Genomic DNA, 26,575 nt, shown 5'->3' on the forward strand with positions numbered 1-26,575 from the left:
CCCTTCTGCCCCTTTCACCCCCAACGCTGCCACAGCTGCGACCCAGGACCGAACAGACGTCGTTTTCCTCGGACTCTGGGGGTGCCCTCACCACACTTTCCTCCCCTCTGGCAAGGCACGCCCTCCCCTAGGCGCCTTAGCCGCGCCCCTCTCCGGGCCCGCCCCTCGGGTCCCCGGGGATGCGCGCAGTCGCCACCCGTGCGCCCAGCCAGCCTGCGCGCCCCGGGAGGGCAAGCGATGGAGAAGCCTAGCTTGGTCCTCCGCCGCCGGCTTCCCGGTCCGCGCTGCTCACCGTCTCTAAGCCCGTGACGTGGTGGCACCGGCCGAGCCTCGGAGACCGAAGCTGGGGTCGCTTGGGGGTGGGGGGGGCTGAGGCCTCATCCCTGCCCCCGCCGGGCCGCCGCGAGCTAGAACGCCATGCGAGCGGGCACCAGCTGCCCGCCGTGCCCGAGGAACCCCGGCGCGCATCCCGGCGGCCGCGGCGCGCCAGCCCCAGCCTCAGCTCAGTCTGCAGACTGGTGGTCGCCTCGCAGGTGAGGGCAGCTCCGGACCCCGCGCCGTGGTGGCTGCAGCCACCCTGTCCCCCAGGAGCCGCCCCAGGCGCAGAGCTCTCCCGCTGCCCAGGAGCCTGGGGACCGATTGGCTCAGGAACCTTCCGGAAGCGCGGCGTTGGAGCCCGGGTTGACCACTACCATACAGAGCCGCGGGAGACCTGACGAAGGACTAGGGGGGAACCCGGCGGCCGGACCGTCTCGGAGGTAACTTCGGAGACCGGCGGGGACAGGAGCGCACGTGTGGTGTGTGTGTGTGCGTGCGTGTGTGTGTGTGTGTGTGTGTGTGTGTGTGTGCTCGCGCTCGCGTGTGCGAGGTGTGCCCACCTCTCGGTGCACAGGGACGCGCGGTGTGAAGCCCAGGGCTGCGGGCATTTCTCCGGTCTGCGCCCAGCTCCTGACCACTGCCGGCCACCGCTCGGGGACCCTATTCACTGCACTAGGTGGTATGGTGAAAAGGGTGTGTGTGTGTGTGTGTGTGTGTGTGTGTATGTGTGTGTGTGTGTTCGCGCGCGCGCGCGCTGTGCTAGACTTGATCATACTTGGTGGAGGGAAGAGAAACAAGGGCCAAAGACCAGTTTAGGGCAAGTTGTCCTGGTTGAGAATTTGCTTCCGAAAATGGCATTTTGAGGGTTAAGTAGGTGAGCGATCTGTGCAAACAAGCCTGACCCACCAAGGCGCAAAGTAAGGTGGAAAGCTGAACTGGCGCCAGAACGACCGACCAGTGCGTCCATTCTTAAATTGAGATTTCCAGTCACGTTGACGAGGAAGGGAGCGTCTCTCTTCCCCAGGGAGAAAAGGATGCTAAACTTCACTTGCCAGCAAACGGAGAAGCCAGGCCTGGCGGCGGGGCGCGTGCGCTCGTTCATTCACATACTATCTCATGCCTGTGCAGCCTTCCCCACCTGCTCGGTTGCCCTGCCTGCCAGCCAGCCGAGAATCCCTGTGGCCACCAAACCAGCAAAGCGATCATTCGTCCGCTCCGCAGGGCTGCGGGGAACTTCCGCAGGCGCCTGAGTAGTGTGACTCCTACAGCATTCAAGCCAGCATTGTTCGCTGGGAGGTGGTGTCTGTGTTTACGGGTTGTACACACAGTGGATAAGGTGATTGTGCTCACATACTCTTTTCAGTGGGAATTAAGTCTCGTTTGGCCAAGACCAAGGGGAGGGAAATCCAGAGTTTGCTATAAACGGAATAGAGCCTTCTTGCCATATTTCTCTATGGGTGGTGGTGATGGGGGAGGTGATTTCCCTGGAAAACAGTGGGACCATGCAACTGCCCTTTTGACTATGATGGGGGAGTGGGGCTTCATGGCTTGGTTCTACTGTTATTTTATACAGGACATAAAGGATTTTCAGGAGGAGTTTGAGGGGCAGTGTATGGGACCAGTTATGGACCCCAATCTCCCAGCAGACAAGTTCCTACTAACCCCTTTCCCTGATGGAGAAGGTCAGTTACTGGCCAGTCTTTCCAGTTTTCTCTGACCACTAGCATATCTGAAGCCTTCCATATCTGCAGGGTGAAGCCCACACCTGCTGCGGGCACAGGATGCCTTCTTGGGGGATGAGCTTCTGGCCAGCAGCTCTTGGGAGCCTGGAAACAGCATTTCAAGGGTTGTGGAAATAAGAGTGGGTCGGAGAGAGATGGTGCCTGGCCTTGCACAACCTCTTTGAGCAGGCTTCCCTCTGGCACATGGGCGGGGGAGAGTGGGCCAGGAGAGGGTGGCAAGTCTGCAGACACAGCTAACGTGGGCATTTTCTTAGGGACTGGAGCCTGAAGGGAAAGCCTTACATGTCTGGTTAGTAAATTCTCATTTTTGTTGTGTGTCTGAGTGATTTGTATAGATCTGGAACTATGTGAAAATAAATGTCAGTTGCCAGGGAAAGAATGGATCAAATAGTTCACTTGCATTTCTGATGAATTTGGTGAGGAAGTGGTGTATAGCACTTAATAGTTGGAAGAGAGACAAAGGTTTCATTGTTGGTGCTGTACTCCTTTGGAATTTTGCATATCTGATGTTATATATATATTTTTTTTTCTGTCCAATACTAGAGGCAAATTTGATGGGTCTTTCCAGACTTTGTATATATTATTGACTCTCTGGATATTCCCTCTGAAATATTTGTGCTCCTTGGAGGTTATCGGCTTTGCCTCTATACACAGCACACAGAACTGGCCTGCGATTCTCACTCTTGCCCCAGTGAGCCTTTTCTGAAATCTTGAATATGAGGCCAAAGGCAGTGTTGCAGCCACGGCCTGTGCCTGCAGAGTCTGAGTGATGGCCAGGAGCTGGGAGGGGAAGGCCCTGCGTGCTGCTCCAGCCAAGTGGTGATGTGCATCCTCAGTGTAGCCGAGGAAAGGTTCCACATTCCTCTGTGAATATGGTGCTAATGCCCACTGATTAGCTTCTCCCACTGACATTCAAATGTTTGTTTTTGGAGCTTACCCTGCAGACTGAGTGTAAATTAAAAAGATAAGGAAAAAAAAAAAGCGAGGGCTGTTGAATTTAAAATAGAGGTGGCTGGCATGCTTCTGATTCACTGTATGATCTTGGGAAATGACTTCATTTTTTTGAATGCATGTTTTCATACATAAATTATATATATATTCGCATATAGACTATATAGATAAATAAATTTTATATATATATATATATATACACACACACACACACATACATACATATAGACTATATAGACAGATAGGTATCAAACCAGATTATTGAATCCTTGTCCTTTTTCCCTTCTCTCTCCCTCTCAGAAGAGTAGAACCCTTTGTATGGAATGTTGAAGAGCAAGGGAGACCATGACATCCTGTTCATTCTCAATGTGGTGTCTGAAGCCCCCTTTGGGACCCTTAAAGGCTCCTTACTTTGAGAATCATTGGAAGGCATGCTCAGTAATGTGGCACACTACCCACTCTGACTGTCCTATGGTCTCTAGTCCTGTGTGATCAGTGTGCTATGGGTCTCTCCCCTGTCTTGGGTCATCTTTGATGGCTAGCCAAACTACGATGGGTGCGCTAGGACAACAGAAATGCCTTTGGCTTCGGGTCCAAGATAGGTTATGCTGCAGCCCTGAACAGTCAGCATACTTCTGTGGCTTAAAACACCCAAATCTCCTGTCTCACCTATGCCATATGCCCACAGGGGAATCCACTGATTCTACTATACAGTGTACTTGTGAGTAGGTGCTTAGGAAATGCTTGCTGAGTGCATTGCAAAATGCAAAGGGAATGATGATATTTCAGCTGAGCAAGGACTGTGATGTGAATCTTAGGAGCTCCGGGATTTTGATTTATTTTCTGCTCTGTCTTCAGTGTTTAGCATAGGCAGACTGGGTCATTATAAGAAAACCTTTAAGGGCTGGAGAGATGGCTTAGCAGCTAAGGTGCTTGCTCGCAAAGCCAAAGGACTCAGGTTAGATTCCCCAGTACCCACGTAAAGCCAGATGCACATGGTGGCACATGTGTCTGGAGTTTGATTACAGTGGCTAGAGGCCCTGGTGTGCCCATTCTCTTTCTCTCCATTTGCATTTTTCTTTCTTTAATAAATAAAAAAAATCTTTTAAAAAGAAAACCTTTAAAATAAAGCTAATGCCTAGGGTGGATTGCTTTCAAAGGGAATAGACAATATATGTTTGGTGGTTATCAATTCTCCATAGAGTATAGCATATAGTAAGATTGCATTTTGCTGTTCATTTGTAGGTAGGTTCAATCACATGGTGTTATTTTATTTTGTCAGATGAAAGTGCACTGATGCTTTAGGAGTCTGCAGGCACTTTACCATATTCTTCTTACTTTTCCCCAATAGCAGGAAAAGCTCCAGAAGGGGGCAGCTCCCTCCACTTGTCTGAGAAAATATAAACAAACCCATATTTACCGTGCCAAGATAATTAACTCAGATAACAGCTATAACAGAAGTACATACAAAACAATGAAACATGGGCTTGAGAGATGGCTTAGCAGTTAAGCGCTTGCCTGTGAAGCCTAAGGACTCCAGTTCAAGGCTTGATTCCCCAGGACCCACGTTAGCCAGATGCACACAGGGGCACAGGCGTCTGGAGTTTGTTGGCAGTGGCTGGAGGCCCTGGCGTGCCCATTCTCTCTCTCTCTCTGTCTGCCTCTTTCTCTCTCTGTCTGTTTCTCTCAAATAAATAAATAAAAATGAACAAAAAATATAAAAAAGCAATGAAACTGGACTGGAGAGATGGCTCAGAGATTAAAACACTTGCTTGCAAAGCCTGTCAGCCTGGGTTTGATACCCCAGTACCTACGCGAAGCCAGATGCACAAACTAGCACATGCGTCTGGAGTTCATTCGAAGTGGCAGGAGACTCTGGTGTGCCCATTCATTCCTTCTCTCTATTCCTGTGCTTGCAAGTAAATAAATAAATAATGAAAATAAAATGTTTTAAGAAACACAATGCAACTGAATTGTATCCTTAGGTTCTATGATGAAAGGATTGCTCCTGCCCTAAGTATTTTATTATATTTCTTGAAATTACAGGAGCAATAGCTTCTTATCAATGTCTCCTACTGCATCTGCATGGTCTCACCCACTCAGATGTTCCGTCACCTTCATCAGTGGCTCTGTCCAGCATCTGCTGAAGGTCTCTGTCCTTCATCTTCTATGGGGAGAGAGAGAGAGAAAGGGGGGAGGGAGACTTGGCATGTCAGGGCCTCAGGCACTGAAGTTGAACTCCAGATGCCTGCACCACCTAGTGGGCATGTACGACCTTGTGCTTGCCTCACCTTTGTGTGTCTGGCTAAAGTGAGATCTGGAGAGTAGAACCTGGGTTCTTAGGTTTTGCAGGCAAGCACCTTAACTGCTAAGCCATCTCTCTAGCCCTGCTTGACTTTTTCATTGATACATATTTCTAAAAAGATAGCTATGGAAAATAGACTAACAGACATCCATGCACAACTGTGATTAAAATATATAATATTGGGCCTATCAACATGTTGTCATAGAAGATGCAGGAGGGCAAAGAATGGCATTCAAATAAAAGAAGGACGAGCTAGAAAGAAGATGGGGTTCCTTCCATGTAGTGAGATGGGAAGGGGAAAAGGAGGGTGGTGGGAGGAAATTGTGATCATATTTCTTATATGTATGGAGGTTGCCAATTAAAAAACAGTTAAACTGCATCATCATTTTTACTTCAATGTTGTTTGTTTGTTTGTATAAAGAAAGAACTATGTTATAGTTTCAGTGCATTGGTGAGGGATGATTCCAGTCTCAAGATCCCAGGAATGGCTGATGATGTGTCATGTGACACTGGACATGTAGGATTGACAGTGACTCATTAATTAACTATACTCACAGCCTGGTATGAATATTGTATAGCCCACAGGGTTACACAGGTTAAACTCAGAGGCAGAGAAAAGAGCAGGCTGTCAGAGGTTGCCTCTGTAGTAGCAACAGAGTATGGTGGCCCCTGATTCTTCTCAGAGGGACATGACTAGCTTATCTGAAGGGCTGGTGGAACCAAACCCTGTTGTTGCGGGATACGTAGAAACTGTGCCTAGACCTTTCGTAGGACAGGTTGTCCAGAGGACTTTATGGGAGCAGAGTAGGAACTTGTCGAAGCTCTCCTGATCACACCAGATGGCATGGCAGGAGCTGTGCCTCACACTATTGCTCTCCTCCCCCCTCCTGGGAGACACTGTCTTAAATTCATGTATTTCACCCCCAAGTGTGTTTTTGTACATTCTATTTAATATGATTCCTCTAAACAAGTGATTGGCTTGGCTTCTTTTTTGTATATATTTTTTGATTTATTTGAGAGAGAGCGGCAGATAGAGGGAGAATGGGCTCACCAGGATCTCTAGACACTGTAAATGAACTCCAGACACATGCACCACTTTGTGCATCTGGCTTATGTGGGTCCTGGGGAATTGAACCTGAGTCCTTAGGCTTTGCAGGCAAGCTATGACATGCTTTCCTTTTTCTTCATATTGCATTAATGATGTGTTGGATCCATTTTCTTTTCCCATGAATTCTTTTATGAAGTTTTCTCTGTGATTTATCCACAGTAAATGCATTCACATTATGAGAAATCCCAGATCCATTCCTCTAGCAGACTCTTTTTCTAGTGAAATGTGTTCAATAACAGTTTGCCTCCTTGTGAACCTGTGTGATCATGTAGGGTCAATACCTCACCTGGATTTGAAGGACAAAGGGAGTTGCTTACCTTGAACTTTATTCATACTGACAATCTGAAGTCCAGAGTAGTCTTCCAAACCCTTCCCGCCTGCAGCATGGGTAAGAATCTGCTTGTAGCTTCACCAGAACTTGGTGTTATTGAACTTTTTATTTTATTTATTTTTTTTTTTTGAGGTAGGGTCTCACTCTAGTCCAGGCTGACCTGGAATTCACTATGAAGTCTCAGGATGGCCTGGAACTCACAGTGATTGTCCCATCTCTGCCTTTCAAGTGCTGGGATTAAAGGCATGTGCCACTACTTCAGGCTTGTGTTCTCAAACCTTTTAAAAAAAAATCTATTGTATCTGTGCCTCCATCCCCCTTTCCATTCTCAGTTTTGCAAAGAAATGTATAATGCAGTGCTGTACACACACATTCTGGACTTAGGTTGTGCAGTTCAGACCCCGATTCACTCATGGACTTCGGGCAAGTTACTGTACTGCTCTGTGTTACAGTGAATTCAGCTTGAAAATCGGGATCACATTAGTTTCTATTTTATATGGTTTTTGGAAGAATAAAGGAGTTTAATACACACAAAGTATTCAGAACTCTTTCTGAGACATAGAAAGTTACCCTTAAATGTTACCTGAGTCAGGGCTGCTATTTTTACATTTTATTTTCTCCTTCATTTTAAATTCTTATTTATTTCTTTGCAAGGACAGATTGAGAGAGAGAGAGAGAGAGAGAGAGAACAAATGAATATGAATGTGGACACTCCAAGGCCTCAAGCCACTGCAAAACAAACTCCAGCTAAATGTGCTACTTTATGCATTTGGCTTTTCGTAGATACTGGGATATCAAACCTGGGCCATTAGGCTTTTCAGGCAAGCACCTTAACTGCTGAGACATCTCTCCAGCCCCCAACCCCCTTTTTAATCCTAAAACTAGTTCCTCTTCTATTTTGATGTCTTTTTTCTTGTCTATCAAACATTCCAGTATTAGTATTAATTCCTCACTAGAAATTTTCCGTTCAGGACAACTTTAGTCATAACTTACACATTTTGATAGTGTTTTATTAAATTTAATGACAGTTGTATTCTAATTTCTATGATGATGTGTGAAATATGTATGTATGTATGTATATCTATATGTATGTATGTATATGTATGTATGTATGTATACATATGTATATATATATGTATATATATATATAAATTTAAATTTCCACATGTAGGAGATATTTTTGAGTGCAGGTTTGTTAGTTTTATTGCTTTGTTGTAAGAAAACATTCTGTATAGGGTGCAAATTCATTGGTCTTCTTGGAACATTTTTGTGTCATACTATGTGGCTGGCTTTTAACTGTAGAACCACTCCCCAGCCCATGCGGCTGTCTTTAAAACACATAGCTTTAGTTCTTTAGAACTTTGCTATAAAATAAGGTGGTTAATTTTAAATTAACTTCATGTGTTACAGATCAAATTTGTTAATCACATGGCTGTAATTGCTGTGCTATTTTACCACAAAGTTAAGTTTCTTTCTTTAGTCCATCATGTTTTGTGAGATCAACAAATATGCTTGGGAATTTTATATGTTTTTCTATAAATTTTGTTAATTTCATTTCCTTAATTTTTTTACTTCCTTCATTTTTAAGGCTATATTATTGGGTGTCCAAATAGTTAAGATTGTTTTAATATCCTGATTAATTGTTCCTTTTTGGTCTTTGTAATAATTCTCTACATTCCTAATGATATTTTTCAGTTTAAAGTCATATTTATGTTCACATTATAATCATAGTTACAGCTCACACTTTGAGTGTATTTACTATATGCCAAATACTGTTACATGAAATAACCAACTTGTATAAGGTAGATGTTCTGACCCTCCTCATTTGACAAATAAGGAAAAGGGTACACAGAGAGAAGTTATTGCAGTCGTGTATCTACAGGGTGAAAGCTTAGATTCACACTTGGGTCTGGGTTTGTGTGTGTGTTCATGTGTGTGTATGCATGTGCAACCAGAGGACAATTTGGGATGCTACTCTTGAGAAATGCTGTTCCCCTCTCCTTTTATGAGGCAGGGTCCCCCATTAGCTTAGAGTTCACCAAGTAGGCTTAACTGGCTAGCCAGTGAGCCCTCGGCTGGGCTACCTTTCCTAGCTTCCCCTGTGTGGGAATTATAAACATGTGTCACCATGCCTGACACTTTTGCTTGGGTTCTGGGGATTGAACTCAGCAAGCAGTTTACTGGTTGAGCTCTGTCCTCAGCCCCAGAATCTGTCATCTTTGGGTTCTATGTCAGCCTACCTACAGTTAATGCTAACCACATTCTGATTAGGTTTTGACTGACATGTAACACTTTCATGTTCATATTTTCAGTATTTCTATGATAGTACTTTAGGCATTTTTCTTACAGGCAGAATTTTACTATGCTTTATTTTAATTTATAAAAATTCTAGTTTAGCCCGAAATGGTGATTCATGTCTTCATTTGCAGCACTCAAGAGGCCGGGGTCAATGGATCACCATGAGTTTAGAGCCAGTTTGGACTATAGAGAGAGTTCTAGGTCAGCCTATGCCAGAGTGAACCTATGCTAGAAAAATAAGTGGGATAGGAGATGGCTCAGAGGTCAAGAGCTTTTGCCATAGAAGCACAAGGGCCTCAGAGTGTTTGAGAATGTCCAAGTCCAGTTTCTCAGTATCTGTGCAAAAAGCTGGGCATGGCCACACATTTTTGTAATGCTGGTCAACAGGGGTCAGAGAGCAGTGACTGAAAACAGCAGCTCCAGGGTGAGTGAGAGACTCCATCTCAAAGAAACAGGCGGATGAGTGGTGTCAGACACCTGATGTGCACATATGCATCTGTACATACATATGAATATGCCACACACACACATCGCACCACACACACACTACACATACACATGCAAAAATCAAACCAAATCAAATGTAGCTTGAGAGTCATTCCTTTTACTGTCAAGATTATGCTATTTATGTTTATTATGATATGTTATATTTGGAGATATTTCTATTACGTTATACATGTGTATTTGTCCTTTTTGCTTTTCTACCTTCCCCCTTATTTCTTACCTTCTCTGAAGTCACTGGATTTTATTTAGTTTGCTTCTGCTACACTAGTTTGGAAGTCCTTCATTAATTGCTGTAGTTTATGCCTGCTCTTTTTAATGATGACCTGTAATTTTTTTTCCCACCAGATTTGACTTATTTAAATTTATTTAACACCTTTTTTCTCCCTCAGATAATATAAATTAACTCATAAGAAGTTTCAAGTTTCATCACGTCCTTGACTGCTGAGCCATCTTTCTCCAGCCCTATTATAGCTTTTAGAAATATTTTTATTTACTTATTTGAAAGGAGAGAGAGAGGGGAGGGGAGGGAATATGGACTGCAAGCAAATTCCAGATGTATATACCACTTTGTGTATCTGGCTTCATGTGGGTACTGAGGAATCAAATCCTGGCCATTAGGCTTTTCAGGAAAGTATCTTTAGCCACTGGGCAATCTCCCCATCCCTATTACAGCTTTTATAATGCAGAATACTTGTAATAAACTGAAGTTTTAAACTTTGATTCCTAAAGAAGTTTATTTCAATAGAATTACAAATGATGTGTTGTTTTTCTTTAAATATTTTATTCCTATGTTCATTTACATTTATTTTTGAAAAATTACTTTCAGAACTCATATTTAAGGAAAGATTTTATTTTTGTCTATGTTTATCAGTTTCATTGCAACTATTTACACATCTTCTTTGGTACAAATATAATTTTATTTTTCTTGAGTTTGAAGACTTGTTTTAAATTCTGGAATATTCCTAGACATCATCATTTTCATTATCACCTTTCTGATATTCTCTCTCTTTTTCTATGTGGAACTTCCATCAACTCTTTGTTAAATTTTCTCCTTTTAAGAGCTATGTCTGTCAGTTCCAATTTGATATCTTTTATCTTGGTTTTCCTTTGTGCTACAGTCTGCTAATTTTCTTTAATCTGTCTTTCAGTTCCCTAATTTTCACTTAACATAAATAACATTACAGAATCTGTCCATTATTTTTTATGAACATTTGTCTATAAGCACTGTTTACTCCGTTGCTTATTTTTCAAGCTATATGGCATTTTCTCAGTGTTTTAAACTACATATTTTATACTTATGAAATATACACATTATAGATTTATTTTAATATGATTTTAAAAATTATTGTCCCCTATGATGAAGTTACTGAATTTCAAGTCATTTTAGCTATTTTGTCTTTTAATGTTTTATGGGATATTTAATTCTTCTATGTTGTACAGTTAAAAAAATTTTAATTAGCTTACAGAGTAACAGGTTTTCTTATGAAATTTTCATAATACATATTTTTGGCTGCCCTTCATCCACCCTCCCCCACCTCTTCTAGTCACAAATCCAGAGAAATGGAATCAGCGTAGATGTCCATCAAGTGATGAATGAATAATGGAAATGTGGTAAAGAAAAATGAAATTATGTAATTTGCAGGAAAATGGATGGAAATGAAAAGTATTATAACTAAAGTAACTGAGGTCCAGCAAGGCAAAAGATTGCATTCTCCCTCATTTGCAGCTTGTGGCTTTGAAGTTTTCTGTATGTGAATTTATGTGGGGTGAGTGTGTGCAAATGCTAAGAAAATACACATTAGATGTATGTTTTAATTTTTAAAAATATTATTCCACACCAGTGTTGCTTCCTTTCTTCAAGAAGAAGTGGCCTATGTACCTTTCATTGTCCAAAGCAATTCTGCACCTGTTTCTGTCTGTCCCAGAGGTATTCTCAACATGGAACTGATTTTAAATTAATTTCTTAAGGTTCGAAGTGGCAGCATAAGTTTGGGTGCTACGGTATTTAAGACATATATAAATATAAATATATATATGTACACACATATTTATCAAATATATACACATGTGTGTCTGTATGTGTGTGTGTTCATGTGTGTGAGTGCCAGCAGACATGTGGAGGTCAGAGAATAACTTCTACCTTGTTTGATGTAGGATCTGTTGCTCTCATTGTTGTTCACTATTACATTGACCAGGCTAGCTGGCCTGTGAGCTTCCATAAAATTCTTCTGTTCTGCCTCCTTTCTTACCATAGACACACTGGAATTACAAGTGCTCTCAGCATTTAGCTTTTACATGAACTCTGGGGATGCAAACTCATACCCATTCTGTCATGGCAAGCGTTTCATCCATGTGTCATATCCCCAGTCCCTTGTTTTCTATGTGTACAGGGCAACTTTTGACTTTATTTCGTAAAATGCCCAGGTGGACAAGCTTCATGGTTCCTGTGCTGGTGAGTTAGAGCTCTATTCTTCAAGGGGGTCGCAGCTTCATGCAGACTCTATGTTCTGATTCCCCCTCATATCCCATTCCTCTTCTGCTCCCTCTTAGCAGCAGCCCCACCCTCTGGGGCAACCAGAGTCCCAACTCCCCTGCTTGCTTCTGTGGTTTCAAGCCCCTTTTCTGCCTGCCACCTAGACATTTCTGTGGGTCTCGGCAGGTTTAGCTATGCATATTGCACAGCGTTTCTAGATGATCGGAATGTGAAGTTCTTTTTTCCTCACATTTTCTAAGGGCACCCTCTTGCCAGAGCTGGAAATTGCTGCATAGCTTTTCTTGACTTCTTGGCCGAGAGCTTGGAGAACAAGGGCAGTGCTCCTTGGAGACATGTTTGACAAACTGAAGCCCCAGTCTGTTTCCCCATGCACTTCTCTCTCCAGATTTCGCAGAGGACAAGATTGTCTGGAGTTGGAGGGGGCGAGGGCTTCTGTCCCAGTTTGAAATTTTTAGAGGCAATGCAGAGAATGTAGACATTCCTGAGCTCAAATTTTTACCTCCCTAGATTTGATACCTTCCTTTTATAGTTTCATGGAATCTATTGCCTCGTTAAATTTCAGTTGAAAGGAAGAAAAAAAGAAAGAAGGAAAGGAAGGAAGGAAGAAATAGAAATACAGAAAGAAAAAAGAAAGAGGCAAGTCATCACAAGCTAGCACTTCCACACACACCACACATAAATTCTCTTGCATTGTGCTTTTTATGAGAGTGAGGCAAGAACATTGTGGCCACATTACATCTGTACATTTCAGTATTTGAAGGATCAATATATTATGGAACACTGGAATACCTTAATAAGAATACTTTGTAAATGAGTTTTACTAATCTAGTTCAAGGTTTCTATTACTTGTTCTCATCAGCTCTCAGAGCCATTAGTGACAAAAAGAATGATGAAACCTTAGGGGACTTAGTAGGAATGAAATTCAGAGAGCTTATCTTCTGCCCAAGGATTCAAACAGCACTATACACTGTTATCCTAAATCTCAACTTTCTTCTGCTCTGTTTTGATTAAAATCAGATGTCAACAGTTGGGGCAGTTAAAAATATAAAAGGTTGGAAAAGGGTGGGTATTCGTTTTATCCTTGTGGTGTGAACATGAGCCACATTTATTATGGCAAGACTGTGGCATAGGGTAATGGATTAAATTTCAGATATCTGCTTCTTGCCCTTCATAGAACTTCAGATGGTTGTGCAGTGGGAGCGTCCATGGACCAGGAGATAGAAGGACCTGCAATTCTCCCTTGGCTCATCATGTCCAAGGTTCTGAAAAACATAAGAGCATGGATCCTCTCCTAGTTAGGCAATGTGTCCCATGAGCTTGGGTGATCAGCCTCAACCCAGACCTTCCCTCTCCAGCACCCACCCCGGCACCATTCTAGCTCCCATGGCCTGCCTGCAAAGTCCTTACCCAGAGTTCAGAATCCTACTTAGCTTAGTCTGTCAGACTGCTACCATAGAACACCCAAGACTGGGTGACTTATGAAGAGAATGTTAATGTCCGGGAGGCTAGGAAGTCCAGGTGAAATCACCAGCTTTTTTTTGAGCTGCAAATGGCTGGTGAGGGCCTTCTTGGTGTACCCTCAGCCTGGTAGAAGGTGGACGAGCAAGCAAGCCTATCTCTGTGTGAAGTGTCTTCTGTAAGGCCTCAATTCCATCCTTGAGTAACCCACACCCACAGCTTAATCACATCTTACAAGCCCTGTGTCTCAATTAATTAATTATTTTAGAAAGAAGGAAAGAAGCAGAAAGAGAGAAAGTGTGTGTGTGTGTGTGAGAGAGAGAGAGAGAGAGAGAGAGATAATATGAGCAAATGAAGGCCCCTAGCCACTGAAAGCAAACTCCAGATGCATGTGCCACCTTGTGCATGTGGATTTTTGTGGGTACTGGGGAATCAAACCTGGGTCTTTTGGCTTTGTAGGCAAGTGCCTTAGCCACTCAGCTATCTCTCCAGCCCCCATCTCTTTTTATGTGAAATTTTATTCTTATTTATTATTATTATTATTTTTTAAATTTTGTTTATTTTTACTTATTTATTTGAGAACGACAGAGAGAAAGGCAGATAGAGGGAGGGAAAGAGAGAATGGGCACGCCAGGGCCTCCAGCCACTACAAACGAACTCCAGACGAGTGCGCCCCAATGTGCATCTGGCTAACGTGGGACCTGGTGAATCAAGCCTCATACGGGGGTCCTTAGGCTTCACAGCAAGCACTTAACTGCTAAGCCATCTCTCCAGCCCATCTTATTTATTATTTTTATTAAAGTAAAACATATTAGCTTCAACTGTGACACTTTTCAAACAAAATTTGTTTTGTTTTTTTTTCCCTTTCCCTCATTTTTGCCCCATCTTCTTTTCCTCTCTTGTGCCCTCTCCCAGGGCCCCATAGCTTCCTTTCTGCTCTCATGGCACGTGTGTCCTTATGCCCTCACCCCCTTTCTTATCACCTCTTGTTCCCCCTCATGGTCTCCTGTCTAGTTTCATAGCCTATGCCCTTCTCTTACCCTTATTTACATACATGCAAACAATGAAAGTTAAAATCTGCAAATAAGAAAGCACATGTGATTTTTGCCTTTCTGAGACTGGGTTAACTCAGTATAATTTTTTTCCAGTTATGTCCATGTTTTTTTCTTGCAAATGTAACAATTTAATTTGTCTTTATGGCAGAATAAAATTCCACTGTGTATGTATACCACACTGTCATTATCCATTCAGTCGATGAACGTCTAAGCTGGTTCCATTTCCTAGCTATTGAGCATCAGTGAACATGGATGTGTATCTCTCTCATGGAATATAGTTCTATGAATATATGCCCAGGGATGGCATTTCTATAGTGGCTACGTTAGTAAACACTTCCACCAACAGTGAATAAGGGATGGCCCACATTCTTGCCAGCATTGGTTGACATTTGGTTTCTTGATGGTAGCTATTTTGACTGGTGTGAGATGGAACCTCCCAGTGGTTTTATGGCTAGAGGTTTTGAACACTTTTAAAAAATATTTGTTCAAAGCCCTCCGGATACTGTCACATGGGTAGTACCTGAGCTTTAAGGGGATACTTTCAAAGCACAACAGGCCATTTTCCTTATCTAATTTTATCTCTTTCTCCCCATCCTGACTTAACACATAGGCACCATCCTGGTCTCTAACCCGTCAGGCATCCTGCCCTCTTCTGGAATACTCCTTGTCTCCTTCCACTAACTTGGAAACACACACCTCCTCTTCAGCCTTTGAGGTGTTGGCAATGTCCCCCACTTGTGCAGTTCTGGCATCTTATTTTTTCCTTTGACTGGGCTCAGGTTCACCATTACCCCAGGCCCCGTGTTTAAGTCCCTCCCACACTTGGTAGTCACCACTGGCATTTGTATAGGCACCTGTAAGAGCAGGTCAGTTGCACCAGGTTTGTCATTACTTCCACTTGTGTCCTTGAAATGTCACGTCACTCTCTGGGTCCCAGTTTCTTTATCTGAAGAATGGAAAGGCTTGCCGATCACTGTAACCCCATCCAGCTCTTCCCCTAAAGACTTTTCATCTCTGAGACCTTGGGCTATCTGAGGACTGTGTTATCTTTTCTAGCTGAGCCTAGCCCAATGTCATACATAGACTCTGTGCTCAGAGAAAGATTTTTATTTGTTTTTGGCTTTTTAAAAAATATTTTTATTGGGATGGGGAGATGGCTTAGCGGTTAAGTGCTTGCCTGTGAAGCCTAAGAACCCTGGTTCGAGGCTCGATTCCCCAGGACCCATGTTAGCCAGATGCACAAGGGGGTACATGCGTCTGGAGTTCGTTTGCAGTGGCTGGAGGCCCTGGCATGCCCATTCTCTCTGTCTCTATCTGCCCCTTTATCTCTCTGTCACTTTCGAATAAATAAATAAAAATAATTTAAAAATATTTTTATTTATTTGACAGAGAAAGAAGGAGAGAGAGAGAATGGGCACGCCAGGGCTTCTAGCCACTATAAACAAACTCCAGATGCATGCGCCCCCTTGTGCATCTGGCTAACTTGGGTCCTGGGGAATCGAACCAGAGTTCTTTGGCTTTGCAGGAAAATGCCTTAACTGCTAAGCCATCCCTCCATCCCCAGAGAACAAGTTTTATATGGCTGAATGCCTACAAAATCTTCAAGGAAACAAGAGACAAGTGTACTGGATGGGTGCCAAATAGGGATGATAGAGGCCTTGAAGTCCAGTATGTTGAGAGGAGATTCTAATTTATCATAACAAATGACTTCAAACTATGCTATTCAGAATTTCATTGTGGAATCAGTTTATGTTCTTTCTTCCAATTTAATAAGATTTGAATAATGAATCCCACAACCAACTTGTTATTTTCCCTCTGAGATGGTGTGCAATCTAGGCAGAGGCTGTAACTCATGGGTCTAATGAAGATTCCTGGTGTGTGATTTGAGGATGGAGTTTTCTTCTGTGAGAACCTAAGTCTTTAAAGAATTTGGAAATGTAAAAATAGGCCCTACTCATGCTTTAGGTAAGTGTGCTTTGTTATTTGTACAGAATGGAGTCACTTATTTATTTACAAGGAGGCAGGGAGAGAGAGAGGAGAGAGACAGAGAAAGAGAGAGTGAGAGAATGTGTGAGCCAGGGCCTTTAGCTGCTGTAGACAAACTCCAGAACTCCACATGCATGCTTTATGTGGTTACTGGGGAATTCAATCCAGGTCATTAGGCTTTGCAGGCAAGCACTTTAACTACTGAGCAATCTTTCCAGCCCTAGAGTCATTTAAAAATTTTATTTATTTTTATTTTTTATTTGAAAGAGAGAGAGACAGAGAGAGGGAGAATTGGTACTCCAGGGCCTCATCCACTGCAATTGAACTCCAGACACTTGCATCACCTGGTGGGCATGTACAACCTTGTCCTTGCCTCACTTTGTGTGTCTGGCTTATGTGGGATATAAGACTCAAACATGGGTCCTTAGGCTTTGCAGGCAAGCACCTTAACTGCTTAGCCATCTCTCCAGCCCTACAGTCTCTTTTTAAAAGTTGTTATCACATAGCAGGTTAGTACACAGTGACTTCTCCCACTTAGCTCATCACTTGTAATGGAACCATTTCGTCTTCTTGGCATGAGGTAGAGCCTGAGGAAGTAACAGGAGGACTTGGGCCCCTTGTCCGTTATTGGACCCTGGACCATTTTATGTCACTTCTCCAGCTTGTATAGTTACTTGCCATTCAATTCCTCAGTTGCTTTACCTGTACACTGAGTGTGCTCTTCATACCCTGGAGAATTGGCATGTAGTCAAACAAAGTGGCCATCCAGCAGCTGCACACTGGGCTCTGTTATTTAGCCTGTCAATCTGCATTGTCTCCTTGATGTTTGATCATCACAGACACAGTGCCACCAATATGTCCATGCTACTTCCATTCATAGGCTTCTAATTTCATATTTGATGACAAATGACTCAGCCTTACCCATAGTGTGTATGTGTATGTATGTGTATGTGTGTGTGTATATATATGTATATATATGAAAAAGGATAAGAGAGAGACAGAAACAAACACACACACATACATACACACACAGAGTGTGTGTGGGGGGAATACATGGGCATGCCAGGGCCTCTAGCTGCTGCAAAGAAACTCCATACACATGTACCTCCTTGTGCATCTGGCTTATGTGGGTCTTGAGGCATAGAATCTGGGTCCTTTAGCTTTACTGAGGTTATTCATCCTTCAGCTGTTCAAAGCAAGAATGAGAGTTGAGACAATCTCTCAGGGACTTTCCTGGGGGGCACAGAGTGGGGCACAGCCTGAAGTTAGCTTGCCACCCTGGCTTCAGGTCTTATTGCTCCCAGTTATGATCAGACCTTGAAGTTCTCCAAGCCCTCTTTCGCATCTGAAAGAGAGTAGTTGTGAAAATGAAAGTGGTCTCTTAAAGTGGTTCCAGAGATTAAAGAAAGAAAAAAACAGCTCTGAACTTACTGTGTACCACCAAACCCATAAAATATGATATGCATAAGCTGCGGCTGCTGTTCTCTAAATTACATCCATTTGTCCTCTGCTCTGGTATCTACACCCATTTATTTGCTTGGAGACCAAGCGTGACAGGTTGTCCTTACCTTTAGCAAGCCAGAACATCCTGACACAGAATGCTTTCATTAGAGGGATGCAGACACTGGAGCGTGGTGGGGGACTTGTGCGGGAGCAGAAGGTTTCCTGGTGGCTTGTCCCTGGCAGTAATAGAAACGATTAAGGCTTTATTTACTTTTCCATGAAACCAAAAGCTGACCACAGGTCTCTGCATATCCCTGCAGACATTCACAGGAGAGACCAGGCTAATGTTTATGAAATCATACTGGGGACAGCTGCCCTCAGGATGGAGAGAACCCACTTCCTCCAGTTACTAACATTTAGTCTGAGGAAAGTACACTGCTCCCACAGGAAATGGAATGGACCTTCGTGTGCTAGGTCATCTTTAAGGTCAATGTCAATTATCAACCTGCTTTGGTTTTGGGGGGGGGGGAAGGGTTTTACTGGCCTGGAATTCATTATGTAGATGAGACTGCTCTCACACTTGCACCAAACCTCCTGCCTCTGCTTCTCTAATGCTGACATTACAGGCGCATATCACGGTGCCCAGCTTCAACCTACCTTTCCTAAGTGTCCTGTGAGCAAGAATGCAAGAGCATCATGTCATTGATGTGTCCTTGGACATGTGCCCATGTGTATCAATGAGGGTTTTCATCTTCTTTTACAATTTGATTTGGTGCTTTTCATTTTAATATTACAATCAGTTAATGCTTCTCTTCTTTTTCAAAGCCAAGTTCTTTATCATTTGGTTATTATGAAGTATTTGCTCATTGTGGGGACTTTAGAAAAGATAATAAATTATGAAAAATACCTATAAATAAGAAGAGTTTTAACAGGAAAGGGTACCATGAGGTTGGGGACAATGGAAACATTCTAGATCTTCACATGAGTATTGGTTACTACACAAGCACACAAGATTTAAAGCTTCATCCAATGCACACTTAATATTTGTTTCTCCAAAATTTGTAAGACAAGGGAAACTAAACAATTATTAAGCTTAATGATATGCATAATAAAATATTGAGAAGGGAGTATATGGATGCAATTTACTTTGAAGATTAACAAAAAATAAGATGGCTTGATGGTAGTTCTATGACTAGATATGTGATCAAGCAACTATATTAACTGTTAATGCTAGGATATGAAGGGTGGGTATATGAGTGTTTGCTCTATTATCATTTCAATTCTGATGAATGTCTAAAAATGTGCATGCTACAGTACTGGGATAAAGGAAAAGATTACTAATTCAGAAAAAGTCCATATTCAAGACCCAAACTTGACTGCTTTTATCAGTTTTATTTTCAAGAATGTGTAATTTTCTATAGTTAAGATCTTACTGGGCTGGAGAGATGGCTTAGTGGTTAAGTGCTTGCCTGTGAAGGTTAAGGACCCCGGTTCGAGGCTCAATTCCCCAGAACCCACGTTAGCCAGATGCACAAGGGGACGCACGCTTCTGGAGTTTGTTTGCAGTGGCTGGAGGTCCTGGCGTGTCCATTCTCTCTCTTTCTCTCTGCCTCTTTCTCTGCTCTCAAATAAATAAATAATTTTTTAAAAAGATTTTACTTTATATAGATTTATTTTTATATTTTCACAAATGTTCCATAGCTTTCTTTAATAATAAAAGATTTTATGTTATAACATATGCAGTACATTTTAAATGTATAGTTAGTACTATTAAATTGATAAATATTTACAATCCGTTAATAATCATCATTACTAAGATGTTGACCAGACCCATAATTCCAAAAAATTACTCTATGCTCTCGACATCTTGCCCCTGGCAACTATTGCTCCATATTCCAGGATGTGATTAAAATGGAATCATATAGTGCAGTGCAAAATATAGCCTTTTGACTCTAAATTTTGTTTCATCCATGTTGCATTTGTTCTTTCTTTTATTGATGTATTTCATTATAAAAATGTAGATTCATGCAATTGCAGTATTTGTAAAAATTCCTTATTTATTATGACTGGTTTTATTTATGTATTTTTATTCTTCAGTTGTTTCCAATATTTTATTTTTCACTATTATAAACATATGATAGTCAACATCTCTTTGCACAAGTGCATTTGTGTGTAAGTGTGCATGTGTGTTCAAGTACACATGCAGGTGAGTGTGTGTGTGTGTGTGTGTGTGTAGGCCTGAGATCAATATCAGATGTCCTCCTCAATTACTTTCTATTGCATCTTGGTCTCTACATATACCCAGAGCTCACCTATTTGGCTAGACTAACCAGCCAGTAAGCCTCAGAGAGCCTCCTGTCTTTGCCTTTTCATGCTGGGATTACGAGTGTGTGTACCACACACAGCTTTTATGTGGGCGCTGGGAATCCACACTTGGTCCTCATACTTGAGCAGCAAACACTTTACCAGCTGAGCCATCTCCCCGGCTCTGCAGTGAACATCTTTACGTAGAATTGTCATGGATCATTTCTTTGAGGTAGAGTCAGTCCTAAGGAAAGGAATTACCTAGTTGAATGTTATGAATATTTTAAAGCCTTTCATATATTTCGTGTCGTTAAAATTTTTTTCCCTGCATTTCTTTAAGTGATGCATAACAAACTAGACTTAAAATTCTACTGGTGTTCATAACTTTTCCCCTTGCTCTCTTTCTTGCTGTTCTCACTGTAGAGTGGACAGACGTTCCAGTGTAGTCAGTGACCTTGCACGATTCTAAATCATGGAGGCCAATCAGGAAACTTCTCTCTTCTTGGTGAAGATCTTGGAGGAGCTTGACAGCAAGCAAAATACGGTTTCTTATCAGGACCTGTGCAAATCCCTGTGTGCCCGGTTTGATCTCCCGCAGCTTGCCAAGCTGAGAAGTGTGCTTTTCTACACAGCTTGTCTTGACCCCAACTTTCCAGCCACATTATTCAAAGACAAGATGAAATGCTCTGTAAACAACCAGCAATCAAAGAAAATCATGGTAGCAGCGGATATTGTGACAATCTTCAACTTGATCCAAATGAACGGGGGTACTGCCAAGGAGAAGCTGCCTACAGGCTGCCAGAAGGTTCGCAAGAAAGAGGCATCCTTTGAATCCTGCAGATCAGACACCGAGATCTGCAGTGCGGCAGAATGCGAGCCGCTGAACTGTGAGCTGAATGAGAGGCCCTTCAGTCGAGGCTACCCCACCAGACAGTCATCCAAGTGCCGGAAGATGGACCGGAAGGACTGCCCCCAGTTTGTCCCTGCCTCTGAGCCCAACTTCTTGTTGGGTGTCAGCAAAGAGGTCAAAAATAGAGCAGCTTCCCTGGACAGGTTACAGGCCCTGTCCCCATACACCGTGGCCAGCCCTCAGCCTTGTGAGATGCAGAGGACCTATTTTCCCATGAACATCGAGAACGACTCCATATCAGATCAGGACTCTTTGCCCATCAGCCAAGGCATCAAGGAAACTTTTATCTCCAGTGAGGAGCCATTTGTCGTTCAGTCCTGTGTCCAAAAAAGGAACATCTTCAAAGAAGATTTCCACAACCTCATGACTGTGTCCCCCGGTTTGGTGGGCCCCACTAACAAAGCAGAGGGTGAACACAGGGAGCCCCAGAGTCAAAAGTCACCTCATAAGCCACCCTTCTTTAATCACAGCTTTGAGATGCCCTATCACAGCCAGTACCTGAATCCCGTGTATTCTCCTGTTCCTGACAAAAGGCGGGCAAAGCATGAAAGCTTAGACGACCTTCAAGCCTCCACCTACTTTGGACCCACTCCAGTGATGGGAACCCAGGATTCCAGGCGCTGTCCAGGGAGGCCCAATAAACAGACACCATGGCCAGCCAAAAGCTGGAGCTTAAACACAGAGGAGGTCCCTGATTTTGAACGGTCCTTCTTCAACAGAAATCCCTCTGAAGAGAAGCTACGCTATCCAAATTCTGGTAGCCAGACTCCCAATTTCTCTGCCCCCGACAGGCACCCAGCTTATCTGGTGCCCAAGGATCAACCGCAGATCCTCCCCGTTGGCTATGCAGTGAAACCAAATGGACTCAAATCTAAAGAGATCTCATCCCCTGTGGACCTGGAGAAGCACGAAGCCGTTAAGAAGTTCAAGGACAAGAGCATCGGCTGCACCAGTGGGCAGCTCAGTTCGGACACCAGCAGTGTGGGCACGCAGACTGAGCAACATGCTCTGGAGCACAAAAAATGCAAAGACTTGTGCGGCTCTGGCCAGGGCAAGTACAGTGACAGGCATGCCATGAAGCACTCGGATGATGACTCAGAAGTCGTCAGCGACGACATCAGCGACATTTTCCGATTTCTTGATGACATGAGCATCAGTGGCTCCACAGGAGTGATCCAGTCATCCTGCTACAACAGCACTGGGTCCTTGTCTCAGCTTCATAAGTCAGACTGCGACAGTTCCCCCGAGCACAACCTCACCAAAATCTCCAATAGCGTCTCCAATAGCAAAGGAGACAAGTGTAACCGGCCGGAAACCATCCACCACTCAGAGGAAGAGCTGAAGACGAGCGTGTGCAAACTGGTGCTCAGGATCGGGGAGATCGAACGGAAACTGGAATCCCTGTCGGGTGTCCGTGAGGAAATCTCCCAGGTCCTGGGCAAACTGAATAGACTGGATCAGAAAATGCAGCAGCCGGAGAAGGTGAATGTGCAGATTGACCTGAACTCACTGACCAGCGAGGCTCCTTCGGATGACAGCGCCTCTCCGCGTGTGTTCCGGGCACACAGCAGCTCCCAGGGCCCCAAGCTGGAGGGCAACCCTGAGTGGTGCTGCTCCGATGCCAGTGGAAGCAACAGCGAGAGCCTACGAGTCAAGGCTCTGAAGAAAAGTCTCTTCACCAGGCCATCCTCCAGGTCCCTAACCGAGGAGAACAGCGCCACGGAGTCTAAAATCGCCAGCATTTCCAACTCTCCCAGAGACTGGCGAACCATCACCTACAACAACCGCATGGGCCTCGGGGAGCAGGAGATCAAAGACGCGGGCCCAGGGGAGAATAAGGACTGGCACCGGAAGTCCAAGGAGGTAATCTGGATTTCAGTTCCCATCATCCACGTCCTCAAAGCCTCAAACATTTCATGAAGCCGAGAGAGGCCTGGCCCCCTGTGTGCTGGTTACCCCGGCAGATTTGGCAGGCTCTGAGCATCAGAACAGAGGGGACAACGCGGGCACGTTGTTTGCCCTGCCAAGTTGTCAGGCAGTTGCGTGGGGCTCATGCTGAGATGCTGTCGAGAGCAGACAGTGCAGTTGGGTTATTGGACAGGTGGTGTGAGAACAGATTTCATGGAATGGGGAGTGTGTCGGGCAGGCAGGTGCCACCAAGGGTATCCTCTCGTCCTTCTAGAAGTAGTGGGAACAGCGCCAGGCAAGCAGGGAAAGTGGTTTGCCAGTGCCCTCGCTGGTGTAATGCTTTCATGAATTCTGCCACCTTATGTCATGCTCCCTTTAAAGGTATGAGCTTTTCCAGTATAAGATAAACAGTTAAGAAAAGAAGTTGAGTATGGAAATGACTCATTGTTCCACCATGGGTAAATAGCCACTCTTAAGTGGTGATTTCTTTTCCTCTTTAGTTTTTTTTTTTTTTTCTTTCTCCTCCAACATAGTGTGTGTTCTGCACTTTTCATGTGAGTGTGTTTGCACACTTATGGTAGACTCCCCCCCCATCAGCTCCAGAGTCCACGTGGACATGTGAATTCAAACGTTTTCTTTTTCTGTCCCCTGCCATGACTATTGTCTCTAGGGAGCCCACGGTTGCTCTGTTCACTCTAAATGGACTCCAGGGAACCCCTGTCTGGCCAAGGTTTTGGAGTGTTGCTTGCTTCCCCGGCTCTGTTGGCCATTGGACAGATCATGGGGGCTTCCTGAGGACCCCAAGATTGGAGTACCAGAGAGAAGGAGTGATGCAGTGGGCTTCAGGGACCCTGAGGAGAGAAGGAGCCCAAGGCTCTTAAGTGATGTGAAAAAAGAAAAGCATGAAAAACTGAGTTCCACTGAAATTTTCAGGATCTAAAGTGGGGGAAAGAGGAACTCAATCCCACTGAGTGTCAGTGCAGGTTACTGCTGTCTTCTAGCTGCTTGCCTTGGATAGCAGGGCCCGACTGTGTTTCTGGAGCCCTGAGTCTTAGTCACATTGAAAGGACTGCAGTTAGATAATTGTGCAGGAGTGGCTAGCCAAACCGAACCAATCTTACCCCCAATGTATGCAGTGCCAAGGCCTCACCAAACCAACATGAATAGCCACAATTAAGTTAAGACCCACTTGAAATGCTGGGCACCAACGTTTGGGCTGAGCCTTCTGTATTGTTGGCTATTGCTCATTGTGATGCTACTTTTCCTCTTGACTCTTATCTCCTATGGGCTGGCTGCCCCACCGTAGTGTTCATGTAAAGTTACCTTCTGAGTGCTGCTCCCATTTCTCAAGTTGCTGAAGGTCAGTTCCTCTAAACATCCATGTCAAAGCCTCAAAGCCCTTGGGGCTGAGATCAGACTTTTCTATCTTTTTTCTTTGTTTTATCTTTATTTATTTATTTGAGAGTGAGAGAGGGAGGGGGGGAAGGGAGGGAGGGAAGAGGGGGGAGGGAGGGAGGGAGAGAGAGAGAGGGAATAAATGAGCGCTCCAGGGCCTCCAGCCATTGCAAACGAACTCCATATTTGTGCACCCTCTTGTGCATTGGATAACGTGGGTCCTGGGGAATCAAGCCTCGAAGTTAGGCTTCATAGGCAAGCACTTAACCATTAAGTCATCTCTTCAGCCTAGACTTTTCAATCTTTTGAAGCCAGTGTTTCTGTTGTGAGAATTTCAATTCTACTGCCAATCCAGCAATCTGTTAAAAATTTTTATTTATTTATTTGAGAAATAAAGAAAGAAGGAACGAAAAAGGTGGGAGAGAGAGAGGGAGGGAGGGAGAGAGAGAGAGCACACGCACATGCTGGGGCCTTAGCAGCTGCAAACGAACTCCAAAAGCAAGCGCCACCTTGTGCATCTGGCTTACATGGGTCCTGGGGAATTGAACCTATGTCTTTTGGCTTTAGAGGAAAGTGCCTTAGCAGCTAAGTCACCCCTTCAGGCCCACTCTAGCAATTTTCTCAGCTGAAGAGGCCCCAGGGAGCTGTGGCTTAGCCATGCCCAACCTAACTGCCAGTTCCTTTGTATTTATCTTTTTTGATATTGTTTGCTATCTGCCATCCTTTCCACTTATCCCTCCTGTAATACAGCCTTCTCATCCCACTTGGGGTTTGGGGACTCAATCCCCAGCTCCCACCTCCTTCCATGGACCTCTTACATGTTCCTAAAGCTCCACCCCCATGACTTCCTTTGCATCAGCAGAGTTTCAAGCTCCTTATTCAAAAAAGAGAAAAGCCCCGAGAGTTTCACATACTTCTCTCAAACCAGAGAGACACAGCCTACCGTAAAGCTTATGTTTCCTTGATCAGTCTAGGTGTATTTCCTCAAAATTGCAGTGGCCAGGCATTCAGTCACCTGTTCAGAATCTGTTATGGCCAAGCCTTGTTCCATCACCAAACGTTTCTTCACATGATTCCTCCATCCAGGATGTCTGATCCACTTCCTGTGTGCTTGGAATAAGATGAGGATGGGGGCTGGACAGATGGCTTAGCGGTTAAGGTGCTTGCCTGCAAAGCCAAAGGACCTTGGTTCAATTCCCCAGAAACCATGTAAAGCCAGATGTACAAGGTGGCACAATCATCTGGAAGTTTGTTTACAGTGGCTAGAGGCCCTGGTGTGCCCATTCTCTCTCACTCTCCCTGCACCCTTCTCTCTCTCTCTCATATAAATAAATAAAATATTTTTAAAAAGACAAGGCTGAGCTGGGTGTGGTGGCACATGCCTTTAATCTGAGGACTTGGGAGGCAGAGGTAGGAGTATTGCTGTGAGTTTGAGGCCACCCTGAGAATTCCTGGGCTAGTCTGAGCTAGAGTGAGACCCTACCTTGAAATCAAAAGATGAAGCTGGGCTGAACTGACTTTGATCCTGTGTTCTTTCCAAAACTTCTTTTCAATCATAATCTCTGGAAGCTTCCATAGGCATTGTGGCTCTGGTCTCTAGCCTTAGTTCTCTTTGTTCAGATGTACTAGGCACAAACATTTATTAAAAAATATATTATGTATCACACACTGGCTGCCAAGTTAGGACACAAACTCCTCTGTGGTAGGAACAGACGTGGCCAGCAATGTTCTGCTTTAGAAGTGAGAACAGGTTCAGTCCTGCCTCTGTCATTTCCTGGCTGTGTAGCATTGGGTCAGTCTCATAACCTCTCTGTCGTGATCTGATGCATCCATCATGGGGATGCTTTTCAGTTACAATTCTGGAATGTTAATAAGAAGGTGAAATGAGTTAGTGACATTTAGCAATAGTCAGAATGATGGACACATAGCCTGGTGGATGCTATCATGGCTCTTTCCCTGGCCCAGGTTGGTGCAGTACCTGCATGAAGTAGGAACCTCATGAGTGTTAGAGGAGTAAAAATGAGAAAAATAGGTAAAACCAATGGAGCCTCTTAGAAAATCCTGG

General features: G+C 43.9%; 1 protein-coding gene across 2 annotated transcripts in view; it reads left to right on the forward strand.

Annotated features, from left to right (window-relative positions):
* The first annotated feature begins 549 nt into the window (after positions 1 to 549).
* Positions 550 to 26,575, forward strand: part of Minar1 (membrane integral NOTCH2 associated receptor 1) — a 37,072-nt gene continuing 11,046 nt past the window's right edge. For both annotated transcript variants that reach the window (XM_045159958.1, XR_006639284.1), the window contains exons 1-2: positions 550 to 758; positions 20,721 to 23,070. In XM_045159958.1, the coding sequence (XP_045015893.1) occupies positions 20,770 to 23,070 (2,301 nt within the window). In that variant the 5' untranslated portion in view covers positions 550 to 758; positions 20,721 to 20,769. The remainder of the gene's footprint in view (positions 759 to 20,720; positions 23,071 to 26,575) is intronic.

Source organism: Jaculus jaculus, chromosome 10 (assembly GCF_020740685.1).
Source record: "Jaculus jaculus isolate mJacJac1 chromosome 10, mJacJac1.mat.Y.cur, whole genome shotgun sequence".
In the NCBI taxonomy this organism is placed as follows: Eukaryota; Metazoa; Chordata; class Mammalia; order Rodentia; family Dipodidae; genus Jaculus; species Jaculus jaculus.